At 54.1% G+C, this 14245-nt stretch overlaps 5 protein-coding genes across 5 annotated transcripts; 3 read left to right on the forward strand and 2 right to left on the reverse strand.

Moving 5' to 3' along the window:
- Positions 1-644: 644 nt before the first annotated feature.
- On the forward strand, positions 645-2264 carry PSV08DRAFT_410881 (glycoside hydrolase; the record flags this gene model as incomplete). The annotated part of the gene is made up of 2 exons (XM_014227917.1): positions 645-877; positions 956-2264. The coding sequence occupies 2 exons, from the start codon at positions 645-647 to the stop codon at positions 2262-2264; spliced, it is 1542 nt and encodes a 513-aa protein (XP_014083392.1).
- Positions 2246-3388, reverse strand: PSV08DRAFT_363720 (uncharacterized protein). The gene is made up of 2 exons (XM_014227916.2): positions 2993-3388; positions 2246-2936 (listed from the first exon to the last, which is right to left on the reverse strand). Exons 1-2 carry the CDS (start codon positions 3357-3359, stop codon positions 2422-2424), a joined length of 882 nt encoding a protein of 293 aa, XP_014083391.1. The 5' UTR covers positions 3360-3388; the 3' UTR covers positions 2246-2421.
- A 259-nt stretch (positions 3389-3647) lies between these two features.
- Positions 3648-6773, forward strand: PSV08DRAFT_377434 (uncharacterized protein). Its single transcript, XM_014227915.2, has 3 exons — positions 3648-4206; positions 4256-6292; positions 6452-6773. The coding sequence occupies exons 1-3, from the start codon at positions 3663-3665 to the stop codon at positions 6715-6717; spliced, it is 2847 nt and encodes a 948-aa protein (XP_014083390.1). The 5' UTR covers positions 3648-3662; the 3' UTR covers positions 6718-6773.
- Positions 6774-6878: 105 nt separating this feature from the next.
- Positions 6879-9150, reverse strand: PSV08DRAFT_205730 (uncharacterized protein; the record flags this gene model as incomplete). The annotated part of the gene is made up of 2 exons (XM_014227914.2): positions 6879-7651; positions 7702-9150. The coding sequence occupies 2 exons, from the start codon at positions 9148-9150 to the stop codon at positions 7283-7285; spliced, it is 1818 nt and encodes a 605-aa protein (XP_014083389.1). The 3' UTR covers positions 6879-7282.
- Positions 9151-10769: 1619 nt separating this feature from the next.
- On the forward strand, positions 10770-14244 carry PSV08DRAFT_205734 (kinase-like domain-containing protein; the record flags this gene model as incomplete). The annotated part of the gene is made up of 3 exons (XM_014227913.2): positions 10770-11676; positions 11728-11825; positions 11874-14244. The coding sequence occupies 3 exons, from the start codon at positions 10770-10772 to the stop codon at positions 14007-14009; spliced, it is 3141 nt and encodes a 1046-aa protein (XP_014083388.1). The 3' UTR covers positions 14010-14244.
- Between the last annotated feature and the right edge of the window lies 1 nt (position 14245).

A 14245-nucleotide genomic window follows, 5' to 3' on the forward strand; every position in this document is an offset into this window, starting at 1 on the left:
ATTCGGTAGCTCAACGGATCGGTCACCCCCCAAAGCTAAGTCTAATAAGTACGATGATCCTTACGCAAGGCGGGTTGCGCTCTAATGCACCGTGATGACCGCTTGTATGTACCATCCCATTTTACCAATATGTAACCAAGCATGGTTGGCCCCTGGTCATGCGCTACTAGCACGAGATCGAACCCATCCATCTTGCAGCAGAGAGAACAGGAAAGCATTTGGTACGCAACCCTCGTCTCTTCTTGTTCTTCTTCTTTTTTGCCCGCAACGTTACTGTTACCTTCCTATCTGAGGTAGACAAGGGTTTGCCAACTGTTGGGTAACCTCAACATTTTGGTAGCGTTCTGGGGTCATAGTGTTTGTTTCCTCTGTCAGCTGATATATAGGTGATTATAGGGATCTGCATAGGGAAATGGGTTTGGCGGGCGGTGAAAACACATATGTAGACTTGTTTGGTCCCTTACTCTTGAGTAAATCTAGTAAGGTTTTTTGCTTGACCTTGGATCTAACTTTATTTACTTTTTCTGGACGCGGTGTGCAACACAGTAAGTACTTAAACCAGGGAAGGACCTTTTTGTTTGTTCAAAATCTCCGGTTTACTGCTCCACCGGATTCATCTTGCGGTGCTTGGACGACACGCTGCGATGATTCGACTTGGGGTTTTCGCTCTCACGGCGACAGTAGCTTCGTCTCTACCATCGAATGCACCGATAGATTTACCGGCGAGACGGTATGAGGCACCTCCCAAACTCTCGTCGCCAGAAGAAAGAGCACAGGCTGTGGTGAACACCTTCAGAGTGAGCTGGGACGGGTATTATACCTATGCGTTTCCAAAGGATGAGTTGAACCCCGTGACGAACAATGGTAGTAACTCCCGGTGAGTACCAAAATTGCACTTTAGGAGCGCTTCAGTGGAGAATCAAAAAAAAACACTCCCCAACTAACACATCTTCAGAAACGGATGGGGAGCCTCCGCCGTAGATGCCCTCAGCACAGCACTCATCATGGGCGAGAAAGAAACAGTAAACCAAATTCTAGACCACATTCCAACTATCAACTGGGGCGTTACAGACAGTTCAGTCTCATTATTCGAAACCACAATCCGGTATCTCGGCGGCATGCTCTCGGGATACGATCTCCTACGCGGACCTCTGGCGCATCTTGCAGACAACCCATCGAACGTCGAAGCTCTCTTGACGCAATCTATCAACCTAGCCAACAACCTTTCCTATGCATTCGAGACACCCTCGGGTGTACCCTGGAACAATCTCGACCTCAGCGCCCGCGGCAACGACGGCAATCCCAACGGCCTCGCAACAATCGGAACCCTCATTCTCGAATGGACGCGTCTAGCTGACCTATCTGGAAACCAGACCTACGCAGATATCGTTGCAAAAGCAGAGTCATACCTACTCTCACCTTCGCCAGCATCCGGCGAGCCATTCCCAGGTCTCCTCGGATCCAGCATTAGTGTGCAGACGGGCGAATTTCTCGACGGCAACGGCGGCTGGATCGGCGGTTCGGATTCCTTCTACGAATACCTCATCAAAATGTACATGTACAACCCAAAATTCTCGCAGCTCAAAGACCGCTGGATCACGGCTGTCGACAGCAGCATCAAGTATCTAGTCTCGCACCCTTCACCACGGCCCGACATTACTTTCCTCGCCGCCTACAACGGTCCGAAGCTCAGATTCGACAACCAGCATCTGGGCTGCTTTGATGGCGGAAACTTTATACTGGGCGGCCAGGTCCTGGGACGACAGGATTATATTGATTTTGGACTCGAGCTCGTGAATGGGTGTCATGAGACGTATATCAATACTGCAACGCGGATTGGGCCCGAAATCTTTTCTTGGAATACTACGAATATACCGGCGAACCAGACGGAGCTTTTTGAATCGGCGGGGTTCTGGATTAAGGATTCAAACTACATGTTGAGGCCTGAGGTTATTGAGTCGTACTACTATGCCTACCGCGCTACGTCGGATCCAAAGTACCAGGAGTGGGCATGGGATGCGTTTGTTGCGATTAATCAGACGACGCGGGTAGGCAGTGGGTATAGCTCCATCAATAATGTTAATGTGGTTGGGGGAGGCGGGTTCAGCGATTTCCAAGAGAGCTTCTGGTTTGCGGAGGTGCTCAAGTATTCGTATTTGATTCATGCAGGGGATGCCGAGTGGCAAGTTTCCAAGGATGGGAAGAATGCCTGGGTTTACAATACTGAGGCGCATCCAGTTAGAGTTCACGGGGAAGGCAAGTGAGAGGGAGGATCCGTTTACAGAGATTACGTATGTGAGTGCTGTTGCTGTTTAGACCATTCATATATCCACTGGTGCGAAGTATGCTTCAGGGTAATGGTATTGACGACGTTTTCGCCGGGTATAATGCGATCGGCCACGCTTTAATAAAAGTGGCATGTTACTCGAAGAAACCACCATCGCTTTCCTCTGCCTCTTCTTGAGCCTGGACACCCAAAGCTCTCCTCTCACGGCGGTTTTTCGCTGCAGCAAGTTTCTCTGCTATCTTCTTTTCCTTGCTCTTGATACCTTGATCCGGCTTCTTGTTCTTCTTTTCCTTTGTAGGTGCTGGTGCTGGCAAGTCCTCCTTTCTATTCCTCAATGCGTCCAGCGTGCCTTCTGCCATGGCTTCCTCGACAGTCTTCCATATAGCTACATCTCCCTTGGGGCCGTCAACTTCGCGATTCGATTTATCGTCAGAATCACCTTCCCCGCTCTCATCCGAATCCGCTTTATCCTTTTTCGATTTTGGGTAAAGAGAGGCATATGGCTTCATCAGCGGATAGTATATGGCGTAATTGACATCGACCTCGGCATTATGGACTTTTTGCGCAAGCACTTGCTTCTTTTCCTCGTCCTCTTCGCCCTGCAGCTCCTTCTTCAGCTTCTTGAGTATCCGGGTGCCCTTTTGACGATCTGCGCGCGTTAGCATATGGTCTTCATATATGTATTTTGACTAAAGAATGCCATACCAAAGAATCGCACCTGATGGTACTTTCCAATCATCTTCCTCCGATACTCGGCTTCCCTACTACTCTCCAACTTCTCTCTCAGCTCATGCTCACACGCCTCCAGCTCCCTCTCCCTCTCTATCCGACTGCTTGCCGACATCTTATGGTCTCCCACATTGTCTACATGCGCCAAAAGACGCTTCAAATCCCGTATCCTGCTCTTCAGCGCATGGGTGCTGGTGCTCTTGTCGATGTCACTCGACACCTGTGGTCGTTTCTTCGGTTTTTGGTGACCCGACCCTGGTTTGAAAGCGCGATGTCGTTTAAACGGCTTGGGCGCGGAATTTGAGGACTCGGAGGCTTCGGCGTGTTTGCGCTTTTGCGACATTGTGGCAGGCCGAAGGATAGATGGTGTTTGAACAGGAAAGTTTTGGGATTGAGCAAAGGGAAGTTTTAGTGGGGCGGCAGAATTAAGGTTGCTTGACCGCCTGGTCTGCGCCAAGGTGGGTCACGCGTCGGGCGTTCACCCATGGTCGTCCATGTTGCAGGCAACTGATACGATAACGCAATGTCTATGGATTCGCTCATTCATTGTTGCTTCAAATCGCTCGTTAATGGCTCATGACACTTTTGCAACATCGGAAAGTCACCAATTTGAACCGTAGCAAAGCCACGGTCACTGACTGGTGAAATGGAGGCGGCAATCAGGTGGTCACCACACTCGACGCAGGCCGATCCTCGGTTTATAATCATCGACATTGCAAGCAATCGACTACGCCTATGTCAGATTGATGAGTTTAGTAAGAGCAAGGTCAATTACAAACAAATATGTATCCGCGACAAGCTGCCAAACTACACCGCCTTTGACTGGTCGAAGAAAGACCCCAATCTGGTTGCGATAGGATCAACTTCTGGAGAGGCTACCCTAGTTGTACTTGACCCAGAAAAGCCTGACAGCGACTACATCCACTCTTTCTCCATACGGCATCAAAGGAAATGCAACGCAATTGCCTTTAGCTCGAAGAACCTCTTAGCTGCTGGTCTGGACAGAGTGCGCAACGATGTCTGCCTCAACATTTACGATATGAATGATTCACGAGTCACGACCAAGGATGAGCCATACAAGAAGTTGGCAAGCTCGGAAGCCGTTTCGAGTATCAAGTTCTTTGATAGGCAACCGGAAATGCTTGTGGCCGGTGTGTCAAGGCAATATGTGCGCATCTACGATTTGAGAGGTGTGTTTGCATAGCAATAGCAAATGTCAGTCTTGCTCATACCACACAGACTCTAGCACAACAGGTATTGCACAGTTTCAGACGCGCCAAGTGCACAACATCGCCATAGATCCCCTGGACGAGAACTACTTTTTGTCAGCGGGCTCAGCAGGCGATCCAACTGTGACAGTGTGGGATGCACGCTTCGTCAAACAGCGAGCAACATCCGGCGACAACACAAGTAGCGGCGCTGTCTTAGACTTCAAGCCTATAGTGGACAACTCGCAATCTGCCTCGATATGGAGTCTTCGGTATTCTGGAACCAAAAGAGCGACGTTTGGCGTGCTAGCCAACACTGGCGAATTCAAAGTCATTGAACTTGCTCAACACTCCCACCAGCCTACAGAAACTGCAGATACTCCGTTTGCGCGTGCATGGGCATCTCCTTACTACACCAAAGCAATGCACCACTTACGGTACCCAGCACATGGCAAGGAGTATCGGCAAAGCAACAAGCAGCGTATAGTAGCGTACGATTTTATGAATGTTGGTAGTCCACTCGAAGGACAATGTGCACTGGGTCTTCATTCCAACCGCGAAGTCGAAGTACTCAAAGTACCATTGTCGCCACCACGACTCAATGTCAATGCTTTCGAGGAGATTTACAAAGACCGCACTTGCATTGGCAAGGCGACTCCACCAAATGGCACAGTAGCAGAAGACATGGTTACTTTGCAGAAACGAGCAATGCGCGAAAAGCAGAGAAACGAAGCTGGAAACGAAGCAGATCTGTCAGCGAGCATCGACAGTTTACAGATAAGTGCTAGCCACCAGGAGCTCCCTCGACTTGAAGAGGGACTCGACGCTAAACTTCCACTCTCGGATTTCCTCGCTATACTCCAAGTACCCAAAAGGCGAGTGCAGGAAGGCTACTCGCTAAATTGTGCGAAGAACAAAGCAGTCGTCGCCAACAATCCGCTGCTAGTCGATGCATGGACATTAGTGGAAAGGATGGATGCCCACGCTTCAGGAGATGGTATGGTAGGCAATGGACTCGACCTGAAATATCTCGGTGTAAGCTCGATATGGGCCAACGAACTGACAATGTACGACGAACGTCTCATCGACCCGGACGCAAAAACAAGTCAAGAAATGTTCCACGATGCGGTGAAGGAAATCGTCGAGGCAATGGAATTACCACCGTTTCAAGGCGTATCCACCGAATACCCAGAGAACCGCCAACTCTGCCTCAGTCTCTGTGGTTGGTCATTGGAAGAATCTGGCGTTCAAAAGGCATGCGATGATCTTGTTTCTGCCGGCGAAATCTACAAAGCCATTGTCCTCGCCGTCTTCCAGGGCTACAAAGACATTGCCTTGGCCCTCCTCCGCAGCACACTGACCGCAAAGAAGCTTCCAAAAGACGACATCAGCCTCGCAGCCGTCATAGCCTGTGCCTCGCCCTCCTCGGGCGTCTCCGCCGACCAACGCGAAGCCTGCGCCTGGATGGCCGACATGACACCAAATCCCTACCTCAAATCCCTCCTAACCTACTTCATAACGGGTGACTGGACAAGTGTAGTCCACATGCCACAAATCTCCCTTCACGACCGCGTCGCCGTAGCCCTAAAATACCTCCCAGACTCCTCCCTCTCCACCTTCCTCACCTCGGCCACAAACAGGGCCATCCGCACGGGTGACATATCTGGGCTCCTACTCACTGGCCTTACCGCGCGCTCCCTTGACCTCCTCACAGTCCACATTTCCCAGCAGCCCAGCTCGGGGCTGCAAAATGCCGTTTTACTGCTGAGCCGCGCCTGCCCTCTCTACATCCAAGACCCGCGCTGGACCCTCTGGAAAGACACCTACCTGGAGCACCTCCAAACCTACCGCACCTTCCTCGAACGCACCCGCTACATAAAAGAACACAACCAGCTCTCCGTCACCCGCGAAGGCCGTAGCGTAAACAAACCACAACAACCCAGCCTCACCATCCGTTGTCTGAACTGCCAGCAAAACCTCGCGCTAAGGAAAGACGCAAAAACAGCAAAAGGGCGCCTACTTCCCACCTTCACTGCTGCTACCGCAACCGCTGGCGGTGCTGGTGCTAGTGCTGGTGCTGGTGTACCCCCATCTACCGGCCTCGTAGGCCCACAACACCACCACCACCACCACCACCACCACCGCACCTCCTTCGCCGCCAAACCCCCCGGCACATCCTCGCAGCCCCCGCATCAGCAACAGCAGCAGCAGCAAAAACCCTCAAAAGCATCCTCGACCCCGGGCCTCCACTGCCCCAATTGCTCCGCCCAAATGCCCCGCTGCGCCCTCTGCATGCTGTGGCTCGGCACCCCGGATCCAGCCCGCCAGGGCGGCTACGAGACGTTGAAAGGAGAGGATCGCGAGGCAAGGCTCATGGTGTTTTGTATGAGCTGTACCCATGGGTTTCATGGCCATCATGCAAGAGATTGGTTTGCCAGACATGCCATGTGTCCTGTGCCGGATTGTGGATGTATGTGTGGCTTGATGCGGTGACGATTTCTTGCAAACTGAGGCATGAAGTGGGCAAAAGGGGCGAAGTTGGAGGGGATTGCTTGTTCTTTTAGTATCTCAAGTCAGATCAATCAAAGATTATTGTAACTTTTTTTTTACGTTGGAAAACAAAAAACAAAAAGGGAAAAGAGAGAAAACAAATCTTGAAGATTATACATTGGTTCATTCATCTATGATGCCTTACTTTGTTCTTTTAACAAAATTTTTTTTGGCTTTGTTGCTAGCTTCCGCTATGCCTCTCTCCATTCTTTTTTTTGTTTAATCTTCTTCTCTTCTCTTCACAATTATTACAAACAAAAACTAAACATAGAGGGTATAATCATGCCCGCCAGCGCGGGAAAGGAACTCCATTCCAGGGCTAATCGTTTCCGTTTTTTCACGTTCTTGTCGTGAAATAGACCAGACCAGACCAGACCATATTCCCATGTACGCGCTAACAATGCCACAAAGACCGCAAAAACACAGCCAAAAACACAACAACTCCTGACATATGCTAATGAAGGGGGGAGGGGGGGGACAATGATGGGAGAGCTCGACTGTTCCAGAACTAGTCCTGACCCGCCATTTCGCTGTCGTTGCCAAACTCGTCTTCCTCATCAATGGCCATGATGTTCGCCTGCGCTGTCATGGTCATCATGTTGTCGCCTTCTTCGTCTTCGTGGTACATGGTGCCGTCGTCATTGCCAAAGCCATCGGGCTCACGATCTACATCTTCTCCGCCATTGGTGTTCATAAAGACACGGAGACGTTGAACCCCGATACCGCTGAAGACGCAAAAGACTTCACGCTGGTGGTCGTTAAACTCGGCAGGTGCTTCTCGGCAAAAGGCGAGAAGGTCTTCGCGTAGAAAGGCTTGGATGCCGGTGAGAGAAAGATGGGTCAGGCGTGGGCAGTTGTTCAAGAGAGCGTGGATACCCTGGTGTTGTTAGCAAGAAACAGAACAAGACAACAAGAGAAAATACTTACAGCCAGGGAAAGGTTGATGCAGTAGCTCAGATGTACTCTCTCGAGCACACTGGGAGCAATAGGACCAGAAGTGCCAATTTGTTTTGGCTTGGCAAGGGCGAATATACTACGGTCTGTGATGGCAGCACACTTGACCAGGCCAATGCGCTTGAGCTTGGGTAAGCTTGCAAGCTGGGTGACAGAAGCGTCTGTCAAGGCCGTGCAGCAGGCCAGGTCAATGTAGCGGATGCGGTTGCAAAGCTTGACCAATTGCGCAACACCAACATCTGTAATGCGCGAGCAGTGGCCCAGGTGGATGTAGTGCAGGTTCTTGCCGAGGCGTGTAATGGCCATGACGGCTCGGTCCGTAATGTTGCGGCACTTGGCGAGGACCAGGTTGCGGAGTCGTGGGGCGGCTTGGATGATCTTTTGAACTCCAGCGTCTTGAAGTTCGCCGCAGTCAGTCAGATCGAGAATGCGCAGGCAATCATAGGTCGCTTCTGCCGGAAGGCGCAGGAAGGCTTGATCGGTGATTTTGGCGCAGTGAGCCAGGCGTAGTTCGCGGAGGTTGGGGCCTTCGGTGATGAGGGTCGTGATTGATGCATCGTCGAGGTTCTTGCAGTCGTGGAGGTCAATCTCGAGCATGTAGCGGCAATTCCGGGCAAAGGCAATGATGCTCCTGTCGCTAAGCTGGGAGCAGCCGTTTAGTTTGAGGCGCTTGAGGTGTCTGCAGCTCTTGGCGACAGCCTCGAGCGACTCGTCGGTGATTTTTTTGCAGTTTGTAATGTTGAGGCCTTGCAGGCGCACAGCGTGCTGCGCCAGCGTGAGCATGGTCCTGTCGGTGATGGACTCGACATTTGTGACATCGAGGGCGAGGATGTATCTGTTGCCCTCGAGCATGGCCTCCAGACTCAGGTCGGTGAGTTTTGTGCAGTTGGTCAGTGTCAGGCGCTCAACGCGCTTGCAGCTGGAAAGAGGCTTGAGGGTGCCGTCGCTGACCTCGTGGCCGAGGGCGGCAAGATTCAGGCGCTTGATGAGGCTGCTGTAGTCGAAGAAGCTGTTGAAGGTCTGGACGGTGCGGATGACGCTCTGGACGTTTGACCACTTGTTTGTCGAGGGGCGGTGCCACAACAGGCCGACGCTGTTGCCGGCCCATGTCTTGGAGACGAGCATGCAGTTCTTGAGGTCGGTGGGGGAGGAGAGCTTTGCGAAGACGGCAATCATGAGCTCGGCGGGGAGGCGGGAAATGGGCGAGACGCGGTTCTGCTCTTCGATGGCGCGCCTGCGGGCATCGTCGTCGGAGTCTGGCGACAGCGAGGGGGCGAGCGAGGAGAGGGAGTCGTTTGACTGGAGCATGATCCAGTCCTTGTCCTCGTCGAAGCCACGCTCGGGCGACGTCGAGGCTGACGAGTCTGAGCGTGAGGCGCTGGCATCTCGCTGGGGTCGGCGCGGGTGTCTGACGCGGGCCATGTTTGGGTGCTGGGCCATGGCCATGGTAATGGTGGGCGTAGCAAGGGTTTGTGGTGGGTGTAGTGGGTGGGTGTAGTGGTAAGGTGCGGGGGGGTTGTTTGTAGTGTGGCCGGCGGGTAGGGTATTGTTAGGGTTGTTGTTGCGGGTGCGGAATGCGGAATGCGGATGGGGCGGTTGGGGGGGTTCGAGTCAGGCAGAGATGCAGGCAGGCAGGCGGGAGGAGGCGGACGACGCAGACATGCACAGCAACAGCAGGAGGAGGACGACGACGACAAGGGTGACAGGAGGGCAGGGCCGGAGGCGGAGGGCGAGCCTAAATATGGGTATGGGTATGTGTGTGAGTAAATACAGGCCACGCGAGTAGGCAGTACACAGGGCCTGTGAGGGACGGACGGCAGCGGGCAGGGCTCAGCAGGGCAGTGACGAAAGAGTGGTTGCTGGCCCAGCAGCAGCATCATCAGCGCCATTCCTGTCACTGTCGTCGGCCCAACGCCGCAATGCCGTCACATGGCCGCCAACGGCCCTCGACTGCGCCCTCTCCTCTCTCTGCCACGGCGACTGTGTCTGCGTCTCTGCCTGGCATCAAATGCATGCCAGTGCCTCGTCTGGTCGGCATCACGGCTGCGTCGAGCCCCGACATTTGCCCTGCGCTGGTTAAGACTTGATCCCCCCACACGTTTCAGGGCTGCAAAAGCAAGCAGCTGCCAGCGATACGCACCAGGCCGGCCGTGTCCATGCACCAACGACATGGCATGGCCAGGTCCGGTCTGCTCAGGTACCGCCGCCCGCCTCTGTGTGGCATCGCCTCGTCATGGCCCAGTCGTCTTCGCCAGTCGGCCTGCCTGCAGCGTGGATCCGGCGACGTGTCGAGCGAGAGTCGGCTCAACAACAGTAGTGGCAGCAGCAGCAGCAGTCGTCTTCGCTGCCAGCGTGGTTAGCACGACGATGCTGCCGTGTGCCGTGTATGGATGGATGCGTGCGTGTGTGTGGCTGGACATGCACACACGTAAGTACACGGATACATGGATGTGTTCACAGCCGGATGCAGCCATGGACTCGCACGCAGAGAGGGAGAGACAGCCAGCAGCCACAGACGGGTCGTGGCTGCCATGCTCAACCCATCAGGCAGCCACGGCCCGGCCCAATCAGGGCGAGGCGAGCGAACCTGGCGTTGGGGCTTGGCGGCAGGCGGCCATGCCGTCCACGCTCATGTTGCTTCTCTCGCACTGGCAGCCCTCAGGTTCGCGCCTGGCCGGCCCAGCACATGTCGAGCAGTGCGTGACTTGGATGCAGGCCCTAGGCATGTCATGTCGTCGACTAGACAATATACACACCCCCCACATGTGCATACATACACACACACACACACACTTACATGAACTGTGACGTTGCCCGACCGTGGCTTTGCCCATGCCCACCAGCTTGCAGGGGTCCGTTCACGACCCTCGCTCCCCCATTACACCCATCTCGGGCGCATGCCACCTCGATTCACCACCACACCTCTCCTGCCCCTCCGCCGCCTGCTGGCCCCAACTGCCCTGCTGTCCGTCTTCTCGATGCCAAAGACATAGCCTCCCCGTCCTCTGCCTGCTCTGCTGCAGCCTCCCTCACCGCCCATCATGTCGTCGGCTCGCTATGCTCCCTCGCACCATATGCCCATGGCCCAACAGGCCGCATACCGCGCCCCGGGCCCCGTTGCCGTCTCCAATGCGCCCCCGGGCACATTTGCCCCGGGCACCAAAGTCCAGGTCGGCAACCACCGCGTCACAATCGAAAAATACCTGTCCGAGGGCGGCTTTGCCCACGTCTACCTCGTCCGTGTGCCAAAGTCGGATGCAAAGACACCAGAGACTGCAGTCCTCAAGCGCGTGGCATGTGCAGACAAGGAGGCCCTCGCAAACATGCGCACAGAGGTCGAGACCATGAAGAAGCTCAAGGGCCACAGCAAAATCGTCACCTACATGGACTCGCATGCCTCCCAACTCAAGTCGGGTGGATACGAGGTCTTCCTGCTCATGGAGTTTTGCTCGGGCGGTGGCCTCATCGACTTCATGAACACCAGGCTGCAGCACCGGCTGACGGAGCCCGAGATTCTGCACATCTTCTCCGATGTGGTCGAGGGCGTTGCGACTATGCACTACCTCAAACCACCCCTCCTCCACCGTGATCTCAAGGTCGAAAACGTCCTCATCACCACCGTCGGCGGCAACAAGGTCTACAAGCTCTGTGACTTTGGCTCCACCGCTCCCCCGCGCCCCCCCGCCTCGACCGCCGCAGAGGGGAGGCTGATTGAAGAAGACGTCCAACGCCACACCACCCTCCAGTACCGCAGTCCCGAAATGATTGACGTCTACCGCAAGCAGCCAATCGACGAAAAGAGCGACATCTGGGCCCTGGGCGTCTTGCTATACAAGCTGTGCTACTACACCACGCCCTTTGAAGAGGTGGGGCAAATGGCCATTTTGAATGCCTCGTTTAAATACCCGGCATACCCTCAGTTTTCAGACCGCATAAAGGCACTCATAGGTGTGTAGGGCTGGCAGAAGCAGCCTTCTTGTCATGGCTAACTCTGGGCAGGTTCCATGTTGCGCGAAAATCCCCAGCATCGACCAAACATCTACCAGGTTGTTGCCGAAGTCTGCTCAATGCGCCACCGACCAATCCCCATCAAAGACGTATGTATAAAGACACTGGCTCGACTGTCTGCTGCTAAGCCATGCTAGATCTATACTGGCAGGACCCAATCAGAAACCCGCCAAAACCAGCAGCTACCTCCTTCTGACCCTCAGGTCTCTACACCTCCTCCTGTCGTGGGTCTGCAAAGAGTTGCTCCCACTGTCCAGGTCCAACAGTTGCCAGACATAACGCCAATGAGGAGAGGAAGACCGACTGGACCAACGGACCAACCCCCACCAGGAGTCAGGCCCAGTCCATCGCCTATAAGAGGAACTACCTCGGACCCCTTTGCGGCACTAGACTCTCAAGATGTCCAGGTGAGGCGTGCTGCTGCCGACGAGCTTGCGTCTCGCTTTCCCTCGCTGGACGAGTTCTCTCTGTTGCACGATCGTGGCCAAAAGTTTGAGTTTGGCGAAGCGCCTACGTCTTCTGATCCCGCACTGTCCAAGCGTGTCACAGAGGCACTGGCAGACGAAGCTTTTGCATCTCCTTCACCCCCAGCTGTCGACTCGACACCTGGAGTGAAGCCTTCGACTGTCTCCTCGGGGGGGCTTTCCAGAGCTACATCACTAAGGAAATCTGCGCCCCGTGAGGCCAGTGACAGCCCGCATTCGGCCAACCAGGGCATACAGCAGCCCATTCCACAGAGAGTCAACATGGTATCTACCGGGGTGCAAACGTCACCACGGGCATCTCCGGTTCCTTCTCAAAAGTACCCAGACGTCAACAGCCGCCCAATCTGGAAGGTTCCTCTGACCTCGCAGCACAGCCGAACCATGAGCCATACGCGGTCGTTTGAAAAGCCACCGTCAAGCCCTCTTTCCAATCCAGCACTAAAGCCCGAGTTCGCTTTGCCCCCGCGCCCGGCGCTCGAGTCAAGATCAAAGTCTCAGCTTAGCATCCCGAGATCACCTGCATCGGCAAGGCCCTCATTGGAGAGTCAGCGCCCATCCAACATGGAGCTTGGCTCGGCTATAGATCGCTCAAGGTCTGCAAACTCAAATTCGCGCCCAGTCAGCATACACGTAGAGTCGAACCTCGACTATCTACGTGATCGAGAAATGGCGGGCGGTCGCAGCTTCGATGCGCCGTCGTTGCTACGCCGTACAACTTCAAACGCAGTAGATGATTCAGAGCCTGAGGAGATCAATGTTCGATCGAGCGTAGACTTTCTCCGAAGCATGGAGCAGGAAGAGCATGGTCACAAGCATCGCCGCAGTAGTTCACACTCCAAACACGGTAAACGCGGAAGCTTGACCAATATTGTCAAGGGCAAGTTTGGCGACGCTTTCAGGCGTTTTGAGACGACCCATAAGACACCTGAACATGAGCGCGACCAGCCGCCTCTTACACCAGTCGATAACCAGCACTTGAGCTCCAAGGGTGGCCTGACCCCTATTGCTGGCTCGGAGACGACGGGTGGATTAAGCGATGATGACCGCAGCGCCATTGATGAAACGCAAGATTTGTCACCAGAAGTCCGGAGGGAGTTGGAAAAGAGACAGTTGGCAGAGGAAGAACGCCGCGTAGAGGCGGCAGCAGCAGAGTACAAGCAACGAGTGGCATCACAGGCTCAAGGAAAAGTAAAGCCCGGTCCATCCAAAGCCTCAACCATTCAAGACCGTGTCAAGAACCTTTTGGACGAAAGCAGCAAACCAACTCCCACCAACCGCACAGCCGAAGGCTACGGCAAATATACCGACACCAGCAAACCCCTTCCCCTGCGACCCCAGGACCAAAGCGGCACAACCTCGCGCACCCAACCCCCCACCATTGCCCGAAAACCCGTAAACGTGCCTTCTCAGGCCCAGCAGCAAGACGTGGCCCACGCAAAACCCTCGTCGATCCGACCCAATATGCCCCCTCCCGTCCCCTCTGCCTCTGCTCCCCCAACAGTCAACAACATGCGCAACCCCTCTGGCCCACCTCCCCGCGCCCCCAAACCAAAAGCCCTGCAAACAGGTACCCCCGGTGGCTCCCCTTCCTTGTCTACCTCGCCTACCAAGACTTCTGCAAAGGATAACACCATCAGCAACAATAATAACAAGCCCCTGCCGTCGTCGTTGGCGAGTCAGCAAGCTGATGAGCTCGATGTGGATACGTTTAGTAAGCGGTACCCTAGTCTGAGTGGGTTGGAAATGGTGGAGACGGAGATTCCTAGGGGGAGAGTGAGGGATGTGTAAAGGTCGACTAGCTAGCTAGATCACTTTTTTTGGTTGTTGTTGTTGTTGTTGCTCTTGTTGAAAGGATTGGTGTGTATATGGGGGAAGGGATGGAAGTTGTGTGCGTGAGAGTTAGATGATGATGATGATGATGTTGTTATTGTTGTTGTTGTTGTTGAAGTAGCAACTTAGAAAGGGAAAGTGTGAAGATGCTAAGGTTTAGGGGGGGAATGAATACAAAGAAATCGCATATTGAG

Source organism: Bipolaris maydis, assembly GCF_028858645.1.
Source record: "Bipolaris maydis strain C4 unplaced genomic scaffold PSV08scaffold_10, whole genome shotgun sequence".
NCBI lineage: Eukaryota > Fungi > Ascomycota > Dothideomycetes > Pleosporales > Pleosporaceae > Bipolaris > Bipolaris maydis.

Coding starts and splice junctions, on each gene's coding strand:
- PSV08DRAFT_377434 (XM_014227915.2), top strand. CDS start 3,663: ATGGAGGCGGCAATCAGGTGGTCACCACACTCGACGCAGGCCGATCCT. Junction 4,207..4,255: donor GCGCATCTACGATTTGAGAG/GTGTGTTTGCAT, acceptor CATACCACACAG/ACTCTAGCACAACAGGTATT. Junction 6,293..6,451: donor CGCTGGCGGTGCTGGTGCTA/GTGCTGGTGCTG, acceptor AACCCTCAAAAG/CATCCTCGACCCCGGGCCTC.
- PSV08DRAFT_363720 (XM_014227916.2), bottom strand. CDS start 3,359: ATGTCGCAAAAGCGCAAACACGCCGAAGCCTCCGAGTCCTCAAATTCC. Junction 2,937..2,992: donor CCATCAGGTGCGATTCTTTG/GTATGGCATTCT, acceptor TAACGCGCGCAG/ATCGTCAAAAGGGCACCCGG.